The following is a 17,388-nucleotide window of genomic DNA, read 5'->3' on the forward strand; positions in this document are numbered from 1 at the left end:
ACAGATGTGTCCTCATAAATCTTGCCTCAATGCTAACATTTGGCACCTTTTTTTAATGAAAATGCATCTTATTTGCATTGCTATGTGGCTAGGATGCACAAGCAGCTTCTGCTGATTAAAATGATATGCAGCATGCTTATATGCTGTGTGAGACTGTGGCTGTATCTGCATATGAAATGCTACACACATAATATAGGCATGCCACATATCATTTTAATCAGCAGAAGCTGCTGATGCCCCTAGGCATATCAAATGCCCTAAGCAATTGCCTAGTTTGCCTATGCCTATGGCCGGCTCTGATGGGGGTAAATGTATTATACTCGCATAATGCTTCCCGGTTTGTCTCTTTACCGAGGCGAAGCAGCAGCGCCGAGATGTATTAACATCCTGGATGCCAAAGCAGGGAAGTGGCACCCTCAGCCAGTAATCGCTGCCAGTGCCCCACAGCGCATCAGCCTTGTGCTGATGCGCTGTGTTTCTCCTCCGGCCGGCTCCAGTGTGCATGCGCAAGATCTCACTGCTCTCATGAGATCTCACATGCTGGCCGGGGGCGGCATCCACAACGCTGTCCCTGGCTGTGTAGATGGGGCAATGACACCTGCAGCTGTTGGAACGGTCAGTGCAACTGACCGTTCATACACTGCTCAGCTTATCGGTGTGCTATCTTGCAGATAGCAGCACCAATATAGCACCCCTGTCACTGACCACACCCTTCATACATGGGGGAGAAGCGGCATCAGCACACCTTACACACTGATACCATTTATACCCATAACAACCTCTCTTACATTTACCCCATGGACTGTTAAGGCGTTCCTTGAGGACTGGAGTTGGGAAACCTTGGTATAAACAAATGCCTGTTGGCTAGAAGGTACCCTGTCACAGATAAGCCAGTCAGCTGTATCCAGAGTGGCATTACCCAGTGACCAGTGAAGCATGCAACGTCCGGGACATTATAAACAGCATTAGTATCTCACTCGATGTATAGGAAGCCACAAACATCTGCTAACTCATACTAATAATAATGGTAATAATAAAAACATTACATAGAAATACAATGTTATAAGTGTATAGTGTATTGTGTAATGGCAGGATGCATCACAATTCCTTATATGGAATATGCAGCTTTCATATACACATTTCTCTGCCTGGTGCTCTCATTTCTTATACTCTAACATTGCCCCAGTCATCATCTTGGCGATCTGAATATCCTCATTGATAGTACATATGCTCCCTGTGCCTCCAAACCACTCACTAAGCTTCCTCACTGGCCTCTCCCAGTGGGCTGACTCTCTTACTCTCTCAGATCTCCACCTCATCACCTGCTCAAGTTCTCAGTTACTGAACAAAGCCTCCTTAAACCCACAAAAATATCAACTAAAATTCTCAAGAACTTTCTACCTTACTGCAACAACTTCTCTCACCACTTTCTACATTCACTTGATATCGCTGGTCCACTACAAATGTGACTCCAGCTACTCTTCACACTCCACATCGATATGAGCTCAAACATGGCATTCTAAAGAATATGGCAAAAAAAATTCTTAGCAAACTAGAAAGCCATTGGCGTAAATCTCGGACTCCTAATGACTTCCTCACAAATCAGCCAATCTTATCAGAAGGTTCTAGACATAACCAATCAAATATACCTCCAATCTCTCATCTCTGCTGAATGTTCAAATCCCAAGCACCATTAAAATAAATTTAAATCTCCCAAACCAAGACCACCAGCAACCACGAGTAGCCAAAATTGTATTGCCTACCTCAAGGACAAGATTGAGAAGATCAGACATGAAATCCGACATTGGGCTCATCCCAACGTTAACTTAAAGCTATACTCTGTCCCCCACTGCTACATATTTCCATCATCAAGCACACATTGATCAATCCAATTCTGAAATCAACAAAATGTGGACCCACACTCTCTTTCAAACTACTGTCCATCTCTCAGCTGTCTTGCTGCTCCAAGTTTCTTGAGAGGCTTGCCTACACTCACCTCACATGACCTACTGGATCCAGAGACTGCTGACTAATTTGGTCAAGACTTAAACAGTGATAAATCTAAAGGCCACTTATAATTCTCATGTATCACTCTGCTGAATTTGACCACTCGAGTTTGGCTACTAGTGCAGAAAGATGCAACCATTAGACACATATCGGTCTTCTGAGTAACCGTAATGCTGCGAAAAACGGACAATGGAACATTGACAGTTTCACGCCCCAAAAATGGCTATGACACGTGTGCATTATAGTAGCCGTTACCCATTACCGTCCATACACAGTGCCTGTCAATCACTTTGCAAATAAATTCTCACTGCGATCATTGTTGATCATCACGACACTCTTCTGAGGAAGTTGTGGGCACCTTCCACAATGAAACGTGCTAAGCTAGTACCCTATTGGACGCTCTGGCTGCTATTTGTACCCTTTTGCATCTTCTATCCGGACCAGCACTTTGAACGATTCCAGCTTCAACAACCCTGGAGTCTACGGTCACAAATTGATCATTGTCTGATCCAAGAATTTAGAATGACATCTCCCACTTGTGGCACAGCAGAAATCTAAATTTAAATTTCCTGTGCAGAATCTTATGTGCATCAGCATTAATACAAACGCCAAATCCAAATAATAAGAATTTACTCACCGGTAATCCTATTTCTTGTAGTCCGTAGTGGATGCTGGGGACTCCGTAAGGACCATGGGGAATAGACGGGCTCCCCAGGAGACTGGGCACTCTAAAGAAAGATTAGGTACTATCTGGTGTGCACTGGCTCCTCCCTCTATGTCCCTCCTCCAGACCTCAGTTAAGGAAACTGTGCCCGGAAGAGTTGACATTACAAGGAAAGGATTTTGGAATCCAGGGTAAGACTCATACCAGCCACACCAATCACACCGTACAACTAGTGATAACGTTTTACCCAGTTAACAGTATGAACAACAACCGAGCATCACTCAACGGATGGCTCATAACAATAACCCTTTATTAAGCAATAACTATATACACGTATTGCAGAAAGTCCGCACTTGGGACGGGCGCCCAGCATCCACTACGGACTACGAGAAATAGAATTACCGGTGAGTAAATTCTTATTTTCTCTAACGTCCTAGTGGATGCTGGGGACTCCGTAAGGACCATGGGGATTATACCAAAGCTCCCAAACGGGCGGGAGAGTGCGGATGACTCTGCAGCACCGAATGGGCAAACACAAGGTCCTCCTCAGCCAGGGTATCAAACTTATAGAATTTTGCAAATGTGTTTGATCCCGACCAAGTAGCAGCTCGGCAAAGCTGTAAAGCCGAGACCCCTCGGGCAGCCGCCCAAGAAGAGCCCACCTTCCTTGTGGGATGGGCTTTCGCTGATTTTGGATGCGGCAATCCAGCCGCAGAATGAGCCTGCTGTATCGTGTTACAGATCCAGCGAGCAATAGTTTGCTTTGAAGCAGGAGCACCCAGCTTGTTGGATGCATACAGGATAAACAGCGAGTCCGTCTTCCTGACTCCCGCTGTTCTGGTGACATAAATCTTCAAAGCCCGGACTACGTCCAGCAACTTGGAGTCCTCCAAGTCACGAGTAGCCGCAGGCACCACAATAGGTTGGTTTAAATGAAAAGATGACATCACCTTTGGCAGAAATTGTGGACGAGTCCGCAATTCTGCTCTGTCCATATGGAAGATCAGATAGGGGCTTTCACATGACAAAGCCGCCAATTCTGACACACGCCTAGCCGATGCTAAGGCCAACAGCATGACCACTTTCCACGTGAGATACTTTAGTTCCACGGTCTTAAGTGGCTCAAACCAGTGGGATTTCAGGAAATCCAACACCACATTAAGATCCCATGGTGCCACTGGTGGCACAAAAGGGGGCTGAATATGCAGCACTCCCTTAACAAACGTCTGAACCTCAGGCAGTGAAGCCAGTTCTTTTTGAAAGAAAATGGATAGGGCCGAAATCTGGACCTTTATGGACCCTAATTTTAGGCCCAAAGTCACCCCTGACTGTAGGAAGTGCAGGAATCGACCCAGCTGGAATTCCTCTGTAGGGGGCCTTCCTGGCCTCACACCAAGCAACATATTTTCGCCATATACGGTGATAATGCTTAGCTGTCACGTCCTTTCTAGCCTTTATCAGTGTAGGAATAACTTCATCCGGAATGCCCTTTTCTGCTAGGATCCGGCATTCAACCGCCATGCCGTCAAACGCAGCTGCGGTAAGTCTTGGAACAGACAGGGCCCTTGTTGCAACAGGTCCTGTCTGAGAGGCAGAGGCCAGGGGTCTTCTGTGATCATCTCTAGTAGTTCTGGGTACCAACTCCTTCTTGGCCAATCCGGAACAATGAGTATTGTTCTCACTCCTTTTTTTTCTTACTATTCTCAGCACCTTGGGTATGAGAGGAAGAGGAGGAAACACATAGACCGACTGGAACACCCACGGTGTTGCTAGTGCGTCCACAGCTATCGCCTGAGGGTCCCTTGACCTGGCGCAATATCTTTTTAGCTTTTTGTTGAGGTGGGACGCCATCATGTCCACCTGTGGCAGTTCCCATCAATCTGCGTGAAGACTTCCTGATGAAGTCCCCACTCTCCCGGGTGGAGGTCGTGTCTGCTGAGAAAGTCTGCTTCCCAGTTGTCCACTCCCGGAATGAACACTGCTGACAGTGCTAGCACGTGATTCTCCGCCCAACGAAGAATCTTTGTGGCTTCCGCCATTGCCCCCTGCTTCTTGTGCCGCCCTGGCGGTTTACATGGGCGACCGCAGTGATGTTGTCTGACTGAATCAGCACTGGTTGGTCTCGAAGCAGAGGCTCCGCTTGACTCAGGGCGTTGTATATGGCCCTTAGTTCCAGCAGATTTATGTGCAGACAAGTCTCCTGACTCGACCATAACCCTTGGAAGTTTCTTCCCTGAATGACTGCCCCCCATCCGCGGAGGCTTGCATCCGTGGTCACCAGGACCCAGTCATGTATGCCGAACCTGCGGCCCTCAAGGAGGTGGGCACTTTGCAGCCACCACAGAAGAGACACCCTGGCCCTGGGGGACAGGGTAATCAGACGATGCATCTGAAGATGCGACCCGGACCACTTGTCCAGCAGATCCCACTGAAAGATCCTCGCATGGAATCTGCCGAATGGAATGGCTTCGTATGATGCCACCATCTTTCCCAGGACTCACGTGCAGTGATGCACCGATACCTGTTTTGGTTTTAGGAGGTCTCTGACCGGAGTCACGAGCTCCTGTGCCTTCTCCTCCGGGAGAAACACCTTCATCTGGACTGTGTCCAGAATCATGCCCAGGAAGGGCAGACGCGTCGTAGGAATCAGCTGCGACTTTGGGATGTTCAGAATCCAACAGTGTCGACGCAACACTTCCTGAGAGTGTGCTACGCTGATCAGCAACTGCTCCCTGGACGTCGCCTTTATGAGGAGATCGTCCAAGTATGGGATAATTTTGACCCCTTGCTTCCGAAGGAGCACCATCATCTCTGCCATCACCTTGGTAAAAATTCTCGGTGCCGTGGACAGGCCAAACGGCAACGTCTGGAATTGGTAATGACAGTCCTGTACCACAAACCTGAGGTACTCCTGATGAGGCGGATAAATGGGGACATGCAAGTAAGCATCCTTGATGTCCAGAGATACCATAAAATCCCCCTCTTCCAGGCTTGCAATGACCGCTCTGAGCGATTCCATTTTGAATTTGAATTTCTTCAGATAGATGTTCAGGGATTTTAAATTCAGAATGGGTCTGACCGAACCGTCCGGTTTCGGTACCACAAACATAGTGGAATAGTAGCCCCTTCCCCTTTGAAGGGGGGGAACCTCTACCACCACCTGCTGGAGAAAAAGTTTGTGAATTGCCGCCAGCACTACCTCCCTTTCCATGGGGGAAGCTGGCAAGGCCGATTTTAGGTAACGGTGAGGGGGGGTCATTTCGAATTCCAGCTTGTATCCCTGAGATACAATTTGAATAGCCCAAGGATCTACCAGTGAGCGATCCCACTGGTTGCTGAAATTTCGGAGACGCGCCCCCACGGCTCCTGGCTCCGCCTGTGGAGCCCCAGCGTCATGCGGTGGATTTAGTGGAAGCCGGGGAGGACTTTTGTTCCTGGGAATTGGCTGCGTGGTGCAGCTTTTTTCCTCTACCCCTGGCCTCTGGCAAGAAAGGATGCACCTCTGACTTTCTTGCTCTTTTGCGAGCGAAAGGACTGCATTTGGTAATACGGTGCTTTCTTAGGTTGTGGAGGTACATAAGGCAAGAAATTTGACTTCCCAGCCGTAGCTGTGGAAACTAGGTGCGAGAGACCGTCCCCAAACAATTCCTCACCCTTATAAGGTAAAACCTCCATGTGCTTTTTTGAGTCGGCATCCCCTGTCCATTGCCAAGTCCATAAGACCCTTCTGGCAGAGATGGACATTGCATTTACTCTAGAACCCAGCAGGCAAATATCCCTCTGGGCATCCCGCATATATAGGACCGTGTCCTTGATATGTGCCAGGGTCAGCAAAACAGAGTCTCTGTCCAGGGTATCTATCTCCTCAGACAGAGTATCCGTCCATGCCGCTACCGCATTACACATCCACGCCGAAGCAATGGCAGGCCTCAGCAGTGTACCAGAATGTGAGTAAACAGACTTCAGGATAGCTTCCTGCTTTCTATCTGCAGGATCCTTAAGGGCAGCCGTATCCTGAGACGGTAGGGCCACCCTTTTAGACAAGCGCGTCAACGCCTTGTCTACCCTAGGCGAGGATTCTCAGCGTAACCTGTCCGTTGGCGGGAAAGGATACGCCATCAGCAATCTTTTGGAAATCACTTGCTTCCTATCCGGGGAATCCCACGCTTTTTCACATAATTCATTCAATTCATCTGACGGGGGAAAAGTCACTTCTTGCTTTTTCTCCCCATACACATAAATCCTTTTGTCAGGGACAGGATTTTCCTCAGAAACGTGTAATACATCCTTCATTGCCACAATCATGTAGCGGATAGCCTTAGTCATTTTAGGCTGCAATTTTGCCTCATCGTCGTCGACACTGGAATCAGAGTCCGTGTCGACATCTGTGTCAACTAACTGGGATATTGGGCGCTTTTGAGACCCTGACGGCCTCTGCGCTGTGTGAGCAGGCATGGGTGTAAACCCCGACTGTCCCAAGGCTACAGCTGTATCCAATCTGTTATGTAAGGAGCTTACATTATCATTTAACACCTTCCACATATCCATCCAATCCGGTGTCGGCACCGTCGGGGGCGACACCACATCTGTTTGCACTTGCTCTGCATCCACGTATCCTTCCTCATCAAACATGTCGACACAGGCGTACCGACACACCGCACACACACAGGGAATGCTCAGACTGAGGACAGGACCCCACAAAGGCTTTTTGGGGAGACAGAGAGAGAGTATGCCAGCACACACCCCAGCGCTATATAACCCAGGAATTACACAGTACTGTAGTGTTTACCCGGTAGCTGCCGTTTTTATATTATATATGTAGGCGCCTAAATTTATGTGCCCCCCCTCTCCTTTTTATCTAATGCACCTGTATACTGCAGGGGAGAGCCTGGGGAGCGTCCTTCCAGCGGAGCTGTGAAGAGAAAATGGTGCTGGTGTGCTGAGGAAGAAGGCCCCGCCCCCTCAGCAGCGGGCAAAAATGGCGGGGGCTCGCACCTATATACAGTGCCTGACTGTATATATGTGTATTTTGCCATCAGGTATCTTAATTGCTGCCCAGGGCGCCCCCCCCTGCGCCCTACAGTGACCGGAGTGTGCGGGTGTGCTGTGGGAGCAATGGTGCACAGCTGCAGTGCTGTGCGCTACCTTAAGTGAAGACAGGAGTCTTCTGCCGCCGATTTCAAAGTCTTCTTTGCTTCTGTACTTCTGGCTTTGCGAGGGGGACGGCGGCGCGGCTCCGGACGATCAAGGTTAGGGTCCCGTGTTCGATCCCTCTGGAGCTAATGGTGTCCAGTAGCCTAAGAAGCGCAACCTAGCCACAGTGAGTAGGTTTGCTTCTCTCCTCTCAGTCCCACGTAGCAGTGAGTCTGTTGCCAGCAGAAGCTCTCTGAAAATAAAAAACCTAACAAAATACTTTCTTTACTAGTAAAGCTCAGGAGAGCTCACTAGGAGCACCCAGCTCTGGCCGGGCACAGATTCTAACTGAGGTCTGGAGGAGGGACATAGAGGAAGGAGCCAGTGCACACCAGATAGTACCTAATCTTTCTTTAGAGTGCCCAGTCTCCTGCGGAGCCCGTCTATTCCCCATGGTCCTTACGGAGTCCCCAGCATCCACTAGGACGTTAGAGAAAAACCCTAGTCTTGTTACGGCACATCAGTCTGCTAATAGAAAAGGGCTTAAAAGGAACATGAGAGAAATGTAACAAACGCCAAAAAACAAATAATAATAATAATAATTTGAAAACAGTTTATTAACAATGCTGGGTGGCAGATGATAAGCTGATGTTTGGTACATGGCATAGGTGCCATTGTGGCTCCCGGGAGGAAATGACAAGTAGCGTATACAGAGGATCAAGTCGCCATCCGTAGCTTAGCCCCTCCAGCCACCCCCGAATCCTGACATAGACCTGTGGGAAAGCAAACATGACCATTAGGAGGGAAGAAACTTTGACCAGTTACAGGTGATATGAAAATGTTGGAGGGAGGGTTAGCTGTTGGAGGGAGGGAGAGCATCTTATATATAAAAAAAAAAAAGAAAGAAAAAAAAAGATAAGAAATGAAAACCATGATTCCCAGAAAGAAAAATATACACTTGTTGAAACAGAAACAAATAAAATACCTTGTTATACTGATAACAAGCACCAAAAGGAATCCCCTCTGGAATCCATAACCTGTGTAATGTGCTGAATTTTTTCCCCTATTGCCATCTGTGATCCTTACCTATGCATGGCTTATGTTGCATGAACGTTAATGCCCAAATGGACCTAAATTTGGATTGCACCTCCACTGTGTAGAATTTAATCAACTACAAAAATGGTCCTGTCACTTTTTACAGTATCTTCTGTTATGGGTGCTCCTCGGGTAACGCCAAGAACCATGGATTAATATTTACTTACATTAAGACGTCTCAAATCTACATATCTATAGATTTACCAAATTTATAACACTCATTTATAATTACAAACGTGAAAATCAGAAACTCCTGTGTGAAGAACAGGTAGTATACAAAATATATATATATATATATATATATATATATATATATATATATATATATATATTATATCTCAAGAAGGAATAAGGAGGCGCACAATAGTGAAGTAAGTCTTCGAAAAATGTTTATAGTGTATTAGGTAAAGTACACACTCACAATATATCTCATAAAACAAGCATCTCACAATATCGGCAACAGTTGGACTCTCAGCTCCATGTGGAGGCTCTACTCCATTCGTCGTCCCTGAGATCCCCGGCACCATCCCAGAAGTGAGTCACAAACCAAGCCTCGATCTCAGCCATATGCAGCCGTCACCTCAGCTCAGCCATCAAGTTCCCAGACCGTTTCATCTTCCGACTTCCTCAGTGGGCATGATGCCTGCATATCGCTGAGATCGAGGCTTGGTTTGTGAGCTGCTTGTTTTATGTGATATATTGGGAGTGTATATTTTACCTAATACACTATAAACATTTTTAGAAGACTTACTTCACTATTGTGCGCTTCCTTATTCCTTCTTGCATTGTAGACACAGCCCAGTGGATAGGGCATATAAGGGGTGCAGCACTTTACTGGAGCACCGTGGAGTGCAGGACGTTATTATATATAGACTTGAGACGTTGGACATTGCGCATATATAAAATTAAGGCCAAATAGTACACCGTAGAGTAATTTAATACTGGCTCAATTATGTTTTGATCCTGTACATGCCCTATTAATGCCCATTTTCTCAAGTGGTATGCTAAAGAGAACATTAAAAAGTTCCATAAACTGATGATTTGTACATTAAAGTAATTTCTGTACATACATATAACTTTATGGATAAGTCTGTTACCTAATAGTTTCTACAGTAAACCAAAAAGAAAACATATTTCGGTAAATCTGCCCATTTTATGTTTGATCTATCCTATAGAGAAAGTTGGCACATGGCTACTTAGGAGAGAAGTGATTCTTTATCTTGCATCATTCTAGGGAAGTTCAGAAAAAAAACATTTTGTATTTGATATTTCGGCTACATAAGACAGACCATGAGGAACATGTGAAAAGTACAATGTATATCTGGTATTAGTGTGACTGAATGCTCCAAGTGATGGTATAAACCACCGCTAGTCACAATCTGACTCACTCCTAATCCGTAGTCACTCTGGCTTTCCCAAATCAGGGCTGGGTCAGTAGAATAAATGCACTGTAGGTAAAACGCAATAAAATCTGTGAACGATGAATGTTGTGTCCTTGTTGTATCAGATTATGCGGTTTATAAAGCTTTAACGCTCTTTCGGAGCACACCATTGGGATTCTGGCACAAGTCATGTAGTTACTACTGTAACGTTATTTGTTACTTACGTATGTATTATAAAATAAGGAATGCTTTGGGTGACGTTTCACGGATGAAAATCTCTTGGTCTTGAAGATAAAAATCTACTAAATAAAAATTGGTGTCACTTAAAGCTGCAATCCCACATTCATTTTTTGTTTTATAAAACAGCAATCTTTGCACCATTTTAACATAAATCTAGGCTGTCCACAGACAGGTCAGTCAGCTTGAAAACATTGATATCTCAGCACTCAAGCTCATTCCTGAGGAGAGAGTCATTTGACACCTGTTAGTAAAGAAAAGGAAGGGGTGTGCTGTGCAGAGCCTGATTTAGACTCTATTGGGGGAATTCAACTGCACTTGCGCCCATCGGCAAAACAACTGAGAATCACCTGTTGGGTAACCATTACTTACGTGTCAAATTCAATTGTTTTGGCAATAAGTGCGAGTGTCACGCGCCCATTACTTATTGCGTCCAAATGCACAGGGTTTAGATGCGTAACACAGCAAGTACTGGGCGCATGCATCTGGGGTCCCAAAATCCCAACTTCGGGGGTTATTCAGGTTTGTTAGCAAACCAAAAAAGCACACTAAATGGGCAAAACCATGCTGCACTGCAGGTGGGGCAGATGTAATACAGCAGAGAGATTTCGATTTGGGTGGGTTAAATTGTTTGTGTGCTGGGTAAATACTGGCTGCTTTATTTTTACACTGCAATTTAGATTTCAGTTTGAACACACCCCACCCAAATCTAAATCTCTCTGCACGTTACATCTGCCCCACCTGCAGTGCAACATGGGTTTGCCCATTAGTGGGCTTTTTTGGTTTGCTAACAAACCTGACTAAGGCACTTTGTGTGGATTTCTGGTTGCCACTTGAGGAGGGTGACAGCAGATACAATGGGCGCCCACAACACTTGCGCCCATAGGCAAAATAATTGAATATTGCCCGCTGGATGGCCATTACTGACGAGCGCCCAAAATTAAATTCCGCCCTATTAGGCCATAGGCAACGTGCTACATTGAAGCCCAATTCCACCATCTGTCTGCGGAGAAAGAACACATTAAAAGGGATTAGCGCAATCTGGGCTACTCAGTTTCCTAGGCACAAGACTAGGTTGCCTAATGGATGATATGGCTCTGGTGCTGTGCGCTAGCGTGCGACTGTCACTGCATCATGTGACATGTAATATCATAGTAATTAAGGTTGAAAAGAGCCAATTTTCCCATCACGTTCAACCTGTATTAAGTTGTAATGAATCTTCATACCCGTTGAGTAATGTTTTATGACTAGTTAACTACTATAACTCATATAACCCACGGATTAACCATTTTGATATTTTAAATATTATAACCTTGGATATCATTTTCATTCAGAAATGTATCCATTCCTTTTTTAAATCCATTTACAAAGTCCGCCATTACCACCTTCCCTGGCATGGAATTCCACATCCTAATTGCCCTAACAGTGAAGAACCCTTTCCTCCGTCGCGTTCGGAACTTTCTCTCCTCCAGCCGCAGCGAGTGCCCACGTGTCCTAAACTGTGTTCTTTTAATAAATAATTCCTCTGATAACTCTTTGTAATACCCCTTTACATATTTGAAGATATTAATAATATCCCCTCTTAGACGCCTCTTTTCTAGTGTATACATATGCAACCTATTAAGCCTTTTCTCATAATCCAGTCCCTCTAGGCCTTTAATCAATTTAGTAGCTCGCCTTTGGACCCTTTCGAGTTCACCGATATCTTTTTTTAATACAGTGGTGCCCAAAACTGAACACAATATTCCATGTGCGGACATACCAATGCTTTATACAGCGGCAGGATTACATCCGAGTCCCTTGACTCAATTCCCCGTTTTATGCACGCTAGCACCTTACTTGCCTTCATTACTGCGCTTTGACATTGTGTATGGTTATTAAGCCTATTATCAATGAGTACCCCCAAATCCTTTTCCAAATCTGTTTTACCTAGTCGTTCCCCATTTACTATGAAGGATGCAAGTTTGTTTTTAGTCCCGAAATGCATAACCTTGCATTTGTCTGTATTGAACCTCATTTTCCATTTAGACGCCCAGAATTCAAGTTTAGATAGATCTGTAAGGACTCCACATCCAATTCCGAGTTAATTACCTTACACAGTTTAGTATCATCTGCAAAGATTGACACTGTGCTTTCCAGGCCTATTTCTAGATCATTGATAAATATGTTGAACAGTAGTGGACCGAGTATGGAGCCTTGTGGTATAACGCTGACTACTGGGGACCAGCTTAAGGACTTCCCGTTGACCACTACTCGCTGTACCCTGCTATCCAGCCAGTTGCTTATCCATGTGCAAATAGTTTTTCCTAGGCCAAGCCCCTTTTAATAAAACCAACAATACCATGTGTCTGCTTACAGACAACCAGAGTGATTTATGTTAAAAACATAAACATCATTTTCATGGGATTGCAGCTTTAAAGGGGTTTTCCATCTTCAGATGACTATTTGGGTTGTATTTGCGCTGTCACAACTTTTGCTACAAGCATTGCTTTATTTCGTTGGCTGCTTCCTGCGACTTTGTCACACATATATAAAATCGGGCAGCGTTTTTTTCCATCTTCGCTCTGACACCATACTCTGCCTTGTAGGAATACACCAGAAGTAGAAGTGTTATATTGTTGCTCCTGGATACAACGGGGAACTGTTCTGGGGATACTATGGGGGAAAATAAATTAAGTGCTGTTTTTTCAACTGGTCGAAAAAAACGGCACTAATTTGACACAAGGTATTGTGGCCATTTTCGCCCGGTTTCACTTTTTTTCTTTTGTCGAATCGGCATATGCGAAAATTGCGCCAAAAACATCCACGAATTCGCCAAAACACATGCATCGGTGTCAAATTCGCCGATACACATGGTTTTCGACAGTGCTGTATTTTTCAAAACGGCACGGGCATTGAATAGGTCGAATGTAAATTCGACCTAAAAACGGGTGAAAAAAAGATTTATGGTAGACTTACCATTGTTAAATCTTTCTGCGAGGTACACTGGATTCCACAGGGAATAACATCGGGGTGTAGAGTTGGCTCTTGATCCGAAGCACCAACAGGCTAAAGCTTTGACTGTTCCCAGGATGCACTGCATCGCCTCCTCTATAGCCCCACCTCCAGGTACTGGAGCTCAGTTTTGTTAACCAGTCCAATGCAGTAGCAGGTAAGAGAGATGGTAGATGTTAGTCACATAGACCCACATTCTCACGACGAAGTGCGTCAGGGTGGGCGCCCTGTGGAATCCAGTGTACCTCGCAGAGAGATTTAACAATGGTAAGTCTACCATAAATCTCCTTTTCTGCAGCAGGGTACACTGGTATTCCACAGGGAATAACATCGGGGATGTCCTAAAGCAGTTCCTCATGGGAGGGGACGCACTGTAGTGGGCACAATAATCCAGGATCCAAAGAAAGCATCCTCAGAGGCGGAAGTATCAAAGGCACAGAACCTGATGAACGCGTTCACTGAGGACCACGTAGCCGCCTTGCACAATTGTTCTGCGGACGCGCCAAGGCGGGCCGCCCAAGAAGGTCCAACAGACCGAGTAGAATGGGCTTTGATAGCAGCAGGAGCTGGAAGGCCATCCTGCGGATAGGCTTGTGCAATCACCATTCTAATCCATCTGGCCAAGGTCTGCTTATTCAGAGGCCAGCCACGTTTGTGAAAACTAAAAAGTACAAAAAGGGAATCTGACCTCCTGATAGAGGCAGTCATTTCCACATAAATACGGACATCCATGGATCTTTCTTTAGAGGACAAACCAGAAGAGGTGAAGGCCAGAACCACAATCTCCTGGTTAAGGTGAAAAGAGGATACCACCTTAGGCAAATAACCTGGGCGAGTTTGAAGAACTGCCCGGTCACGGTGAAAATCAGAAAGGGTGGACGACAGGACAAAGCGCCTAGGTCCGACACCCTCCTAACAGAGGCAATAGCCAATAGAAACACGACCTTAAGCATAAGGCATTTAAGGTCCACAGACTCAAGTGGTTCAAATGGAGACTCTTGTAGGGCATTCAGAACAGACAGATCCCAAGGAGCCACAGGAGGAACATAGGGAGATTGAATTCGTAGAACACCGAGTGAAAGTGTGACCGTCAGGAAGAGGCGCAATTTTTCTCTGAAACCACACCGACAAGGCAGATATATGGACCTGAGGGAGGCCAGACGAATGCCCAAGTCTAGGCCTTGTTGTAGAAAAGCCAGAAGCCTGGAAGCTCGGAATGTATATGCATCATAATTCTTAGCAGCACACCAGGTGAAGTAAGAATTCCAGACCCTGTAATAAATCCGAGCCAAAGCTGGTTTACGGGCTTTCAACATAGTTTGAATGACCGCCTCAGAGAATCCTTTCGCACTCAGGGATGAAGCATCAAGAGCCACACCGTCTGGCCAGGTCCGGGTAGACACATGGGCCATGAACGAGGAGGTCTGGTCGTTGAGGAAGTAGAAGGGGACACTATCGAGAGACCCTGCAGGTCTGAGAACCAATGCCGTCTGGGCTATGCTGGAGCGATTAGAAGTAGTATTCCTCCCTCTTGCTTGAACCTCCGTATTACCCTGGGCAGCGGTGACACTGGAGGCAACACGTATGGCAGCCGAAAGTTCCATGGAATTGCCAATGGGCCCACGAACGCTGCTTGAGGATCCCTTGTCCTTGCTCCGAAGACCGGAACCTTGTGATTGTGTCGAGACGCCATCAGGTCTACATCTGGTAGGCCCCACTTGTTCAATAGTTGAAAGACTTCTGGATGAAGACTCCACTCTCTGGCATGCACGTCCTGACGACTGAGGAAGTCCGCTTCCCAGTTGAGGACTCCCGGAATGAACACTGCCGATATGGCTGGCAGATGGCGTTCTGCCCATTGGAGGATTTTTGACACTTCCATCACTGCAATGCGTCTTCGAGTGCCGCCTTGATGATTTATGCACGCCACCGTGGTGGCATTGTTTGACTGTATTTGAACAGGCCTGTTCTGTACCAGAGGCAGGGCCAGTGTCAATGCATTGAACACAGCCTGTAATTCCAGAATGATTATCGGGAGGAGAGATTCCTCCCTGGTCCACCGACTCTGGACTGAGTGTTACTCCAACACCACTCCCCAACCTCGCAGACTGGCGTCCTTCGTTAAAAGGACCCAGTTGGAGATTCAGAAGGGACGGCCCCTGCTCAACTGTTGGTCCCGAAGCCACCAGCTTAGTGACAAACGAACCTCTGGAGTCAAGGAGATCATTTGAGACCTGATCCAGTGAGGCAGGCCGTCCCACTTGGAAAGAATTAATCGCTGCAGAGGGCGGGAGTGAAATTGAACGTACTCCACCATATCGAAAGCTGACACCATGCGGCCTAGTACTTGCATCACCGAGTGTATTGACACTCTTCGGCGAGAGAGGAAGTATCCTATCCTGTCCTGAAGTTTCAGTACTTTCTCTGGTGACAAGAACAATCGTTGGTTGTGTGTGTCCAACAATGCCCCCAGGTGCATTATGCTCTGAGCAGGACCAGCGAGGACTTCTTCCAGTTGATGAGCCACCCGCGGGCTTGTAGGAATTGTACCGTCAGTTCCAGATGACTGAGGAGAACATCTGGGGAGGTCACCAGGATCAGCAAGTAGTCTAGATATGGCATGATCCTGACACCATGAGGAGCCGTGGTCAGTCCGAAAGGCAAGGCCTGGAATTGAAAATGTAGGTTGCCAATAGCAAACCGCAGATATTGCTGATGCGACATAGCAATAAGTATGTGTAGGTCAGCATCCTGTATGTCCAGGGATACCATATAGTCCTTGGGTTCCATGGCCAGCACAATAGAGCGCAGAGTTTCCATACGGAATTTGGATAACCTCACAAATTTGTTCAAAGATTTGAGGCTGAGTATAGGCCAGGAGCACCTATTTGGTTTCGGGACTAAAAACAGGGTCGTATAGTATCCCCTGCCTCTTTGAGACAGAGGTACCGTAGAATCACTCCCGTATCTAGGAGAGACTGCACAACCAAGTGTAAAGTCTGTGCTTTCAATGGATCCGAAGGGATAACAGTCTAGCAGAACTGGTGAGGGGGACGTCTCTTGAAAGAGATCGCGTACCCGTGAGAGACAACTTCCCACACCACCCAGGCTTCTGAAGTGGTCTTTAACCAGGCCTGGGCAAACTGCAGAAGTCGGTCCCCCAGGGGAAGGCCCGCCCTGTCATGCCGCAGGCTTGTCCTGTTGGGACGCTCGTCAGCCTGCTTCCAAAGATTGTTTAGACTTGGGCTTGGTGGTTTTGAAAGCACGAGCCTGTCTCGGGTACGCTTGACCCTTCGCTTTCCCTGGAGGTCGAAAGGAACGAAAAGTGGTACTCTTAGCCTTCAGAGCAGAAGGATTAATACTTGGGAGAAACGCAGTCTTAGCTGTTGCCAAGTCAGTCACGATCTTGTTCAGATCCTCCCCAAATAGTATGTCTCCCTTAAAAGGGAGCACGTCCAAGCTCTTCTTAAAGTCCAGGTCCACCTTCCAGGAAATCAACCACAGAATCAGGCGAGCCAGGATAGACGTAGTAGACGCTTTGGCCGCCATCACGCCTGCATCAGAGGCCGCCTCCTGTATATAGTGGGAGGCTGTGGTAATATACGACAGATATTGTCTGGCAGTGTCAGAAAAATCCTGAGGCAGCTCATCCTCAATTGCCTGAACCCATGCTTCAATTCCTTTTGCCACCCAAAGAGGAAGCCATAGTGTGCCTATGTACAGCACCGGTAAGAGTGTAAATAGACTTCAGGCATCCCTCCACACGCTTATCTGTCGGGAGGTGACAGTGGTGACAGGCAGAGTAGAAGACACCACTAGACAGGCGACATGAGAGTCCAGCAACGGTGGAGTTTCCCACTTGTTACTCAACTCCGC

General features: G+C 46.6%; 1 protein-coding gene across 1 annotated transcript in view; it reads right to left on the reverse strand.

The window, feature by feature from the left end:
* Window positions 1–8,403: 8,403 nt before the first annotated feature.
* Window positions 8,404–17,388, reverse strand: part of NUP214 (nucleoporin 214) — a 395,449-nt gene continuing 386,464 nt past the window's right edge. The window contains exons 36-37 of the mRNA XM_063936801.1: window positions 10,506–10,583; window positions 8,404–8,577 (exon numbers count right to left, since the gene is read on the reverse strand). Of these exons, the coding sequence (XP_063792871.1) occupies window positions 10,544–10,583 (40 nt within the window). The 3' untranslated portion in view covers window positions 8,404–8,577; window positions 10,506–10,543. The remainder of the gene's footprint in view (window positions 8,578–10,505; window positions 10,584–17,388) is intronic.

Source organism: Pseudophryne corroboree, chromosome 8, assembly GCF_028390025.1.
Source record: "Pseudophryne corroboree isolate aPseCor3 chromosome 8, aPseCor3.hap2, whole genome shotgun sequence".
NCBI classification, from domain to species: Eukaryota; Metazoa; Chordata; class Amphibia; order Anura; family Myobatrachidae; genus Pseudophryne; species Pseudophryne corroboree.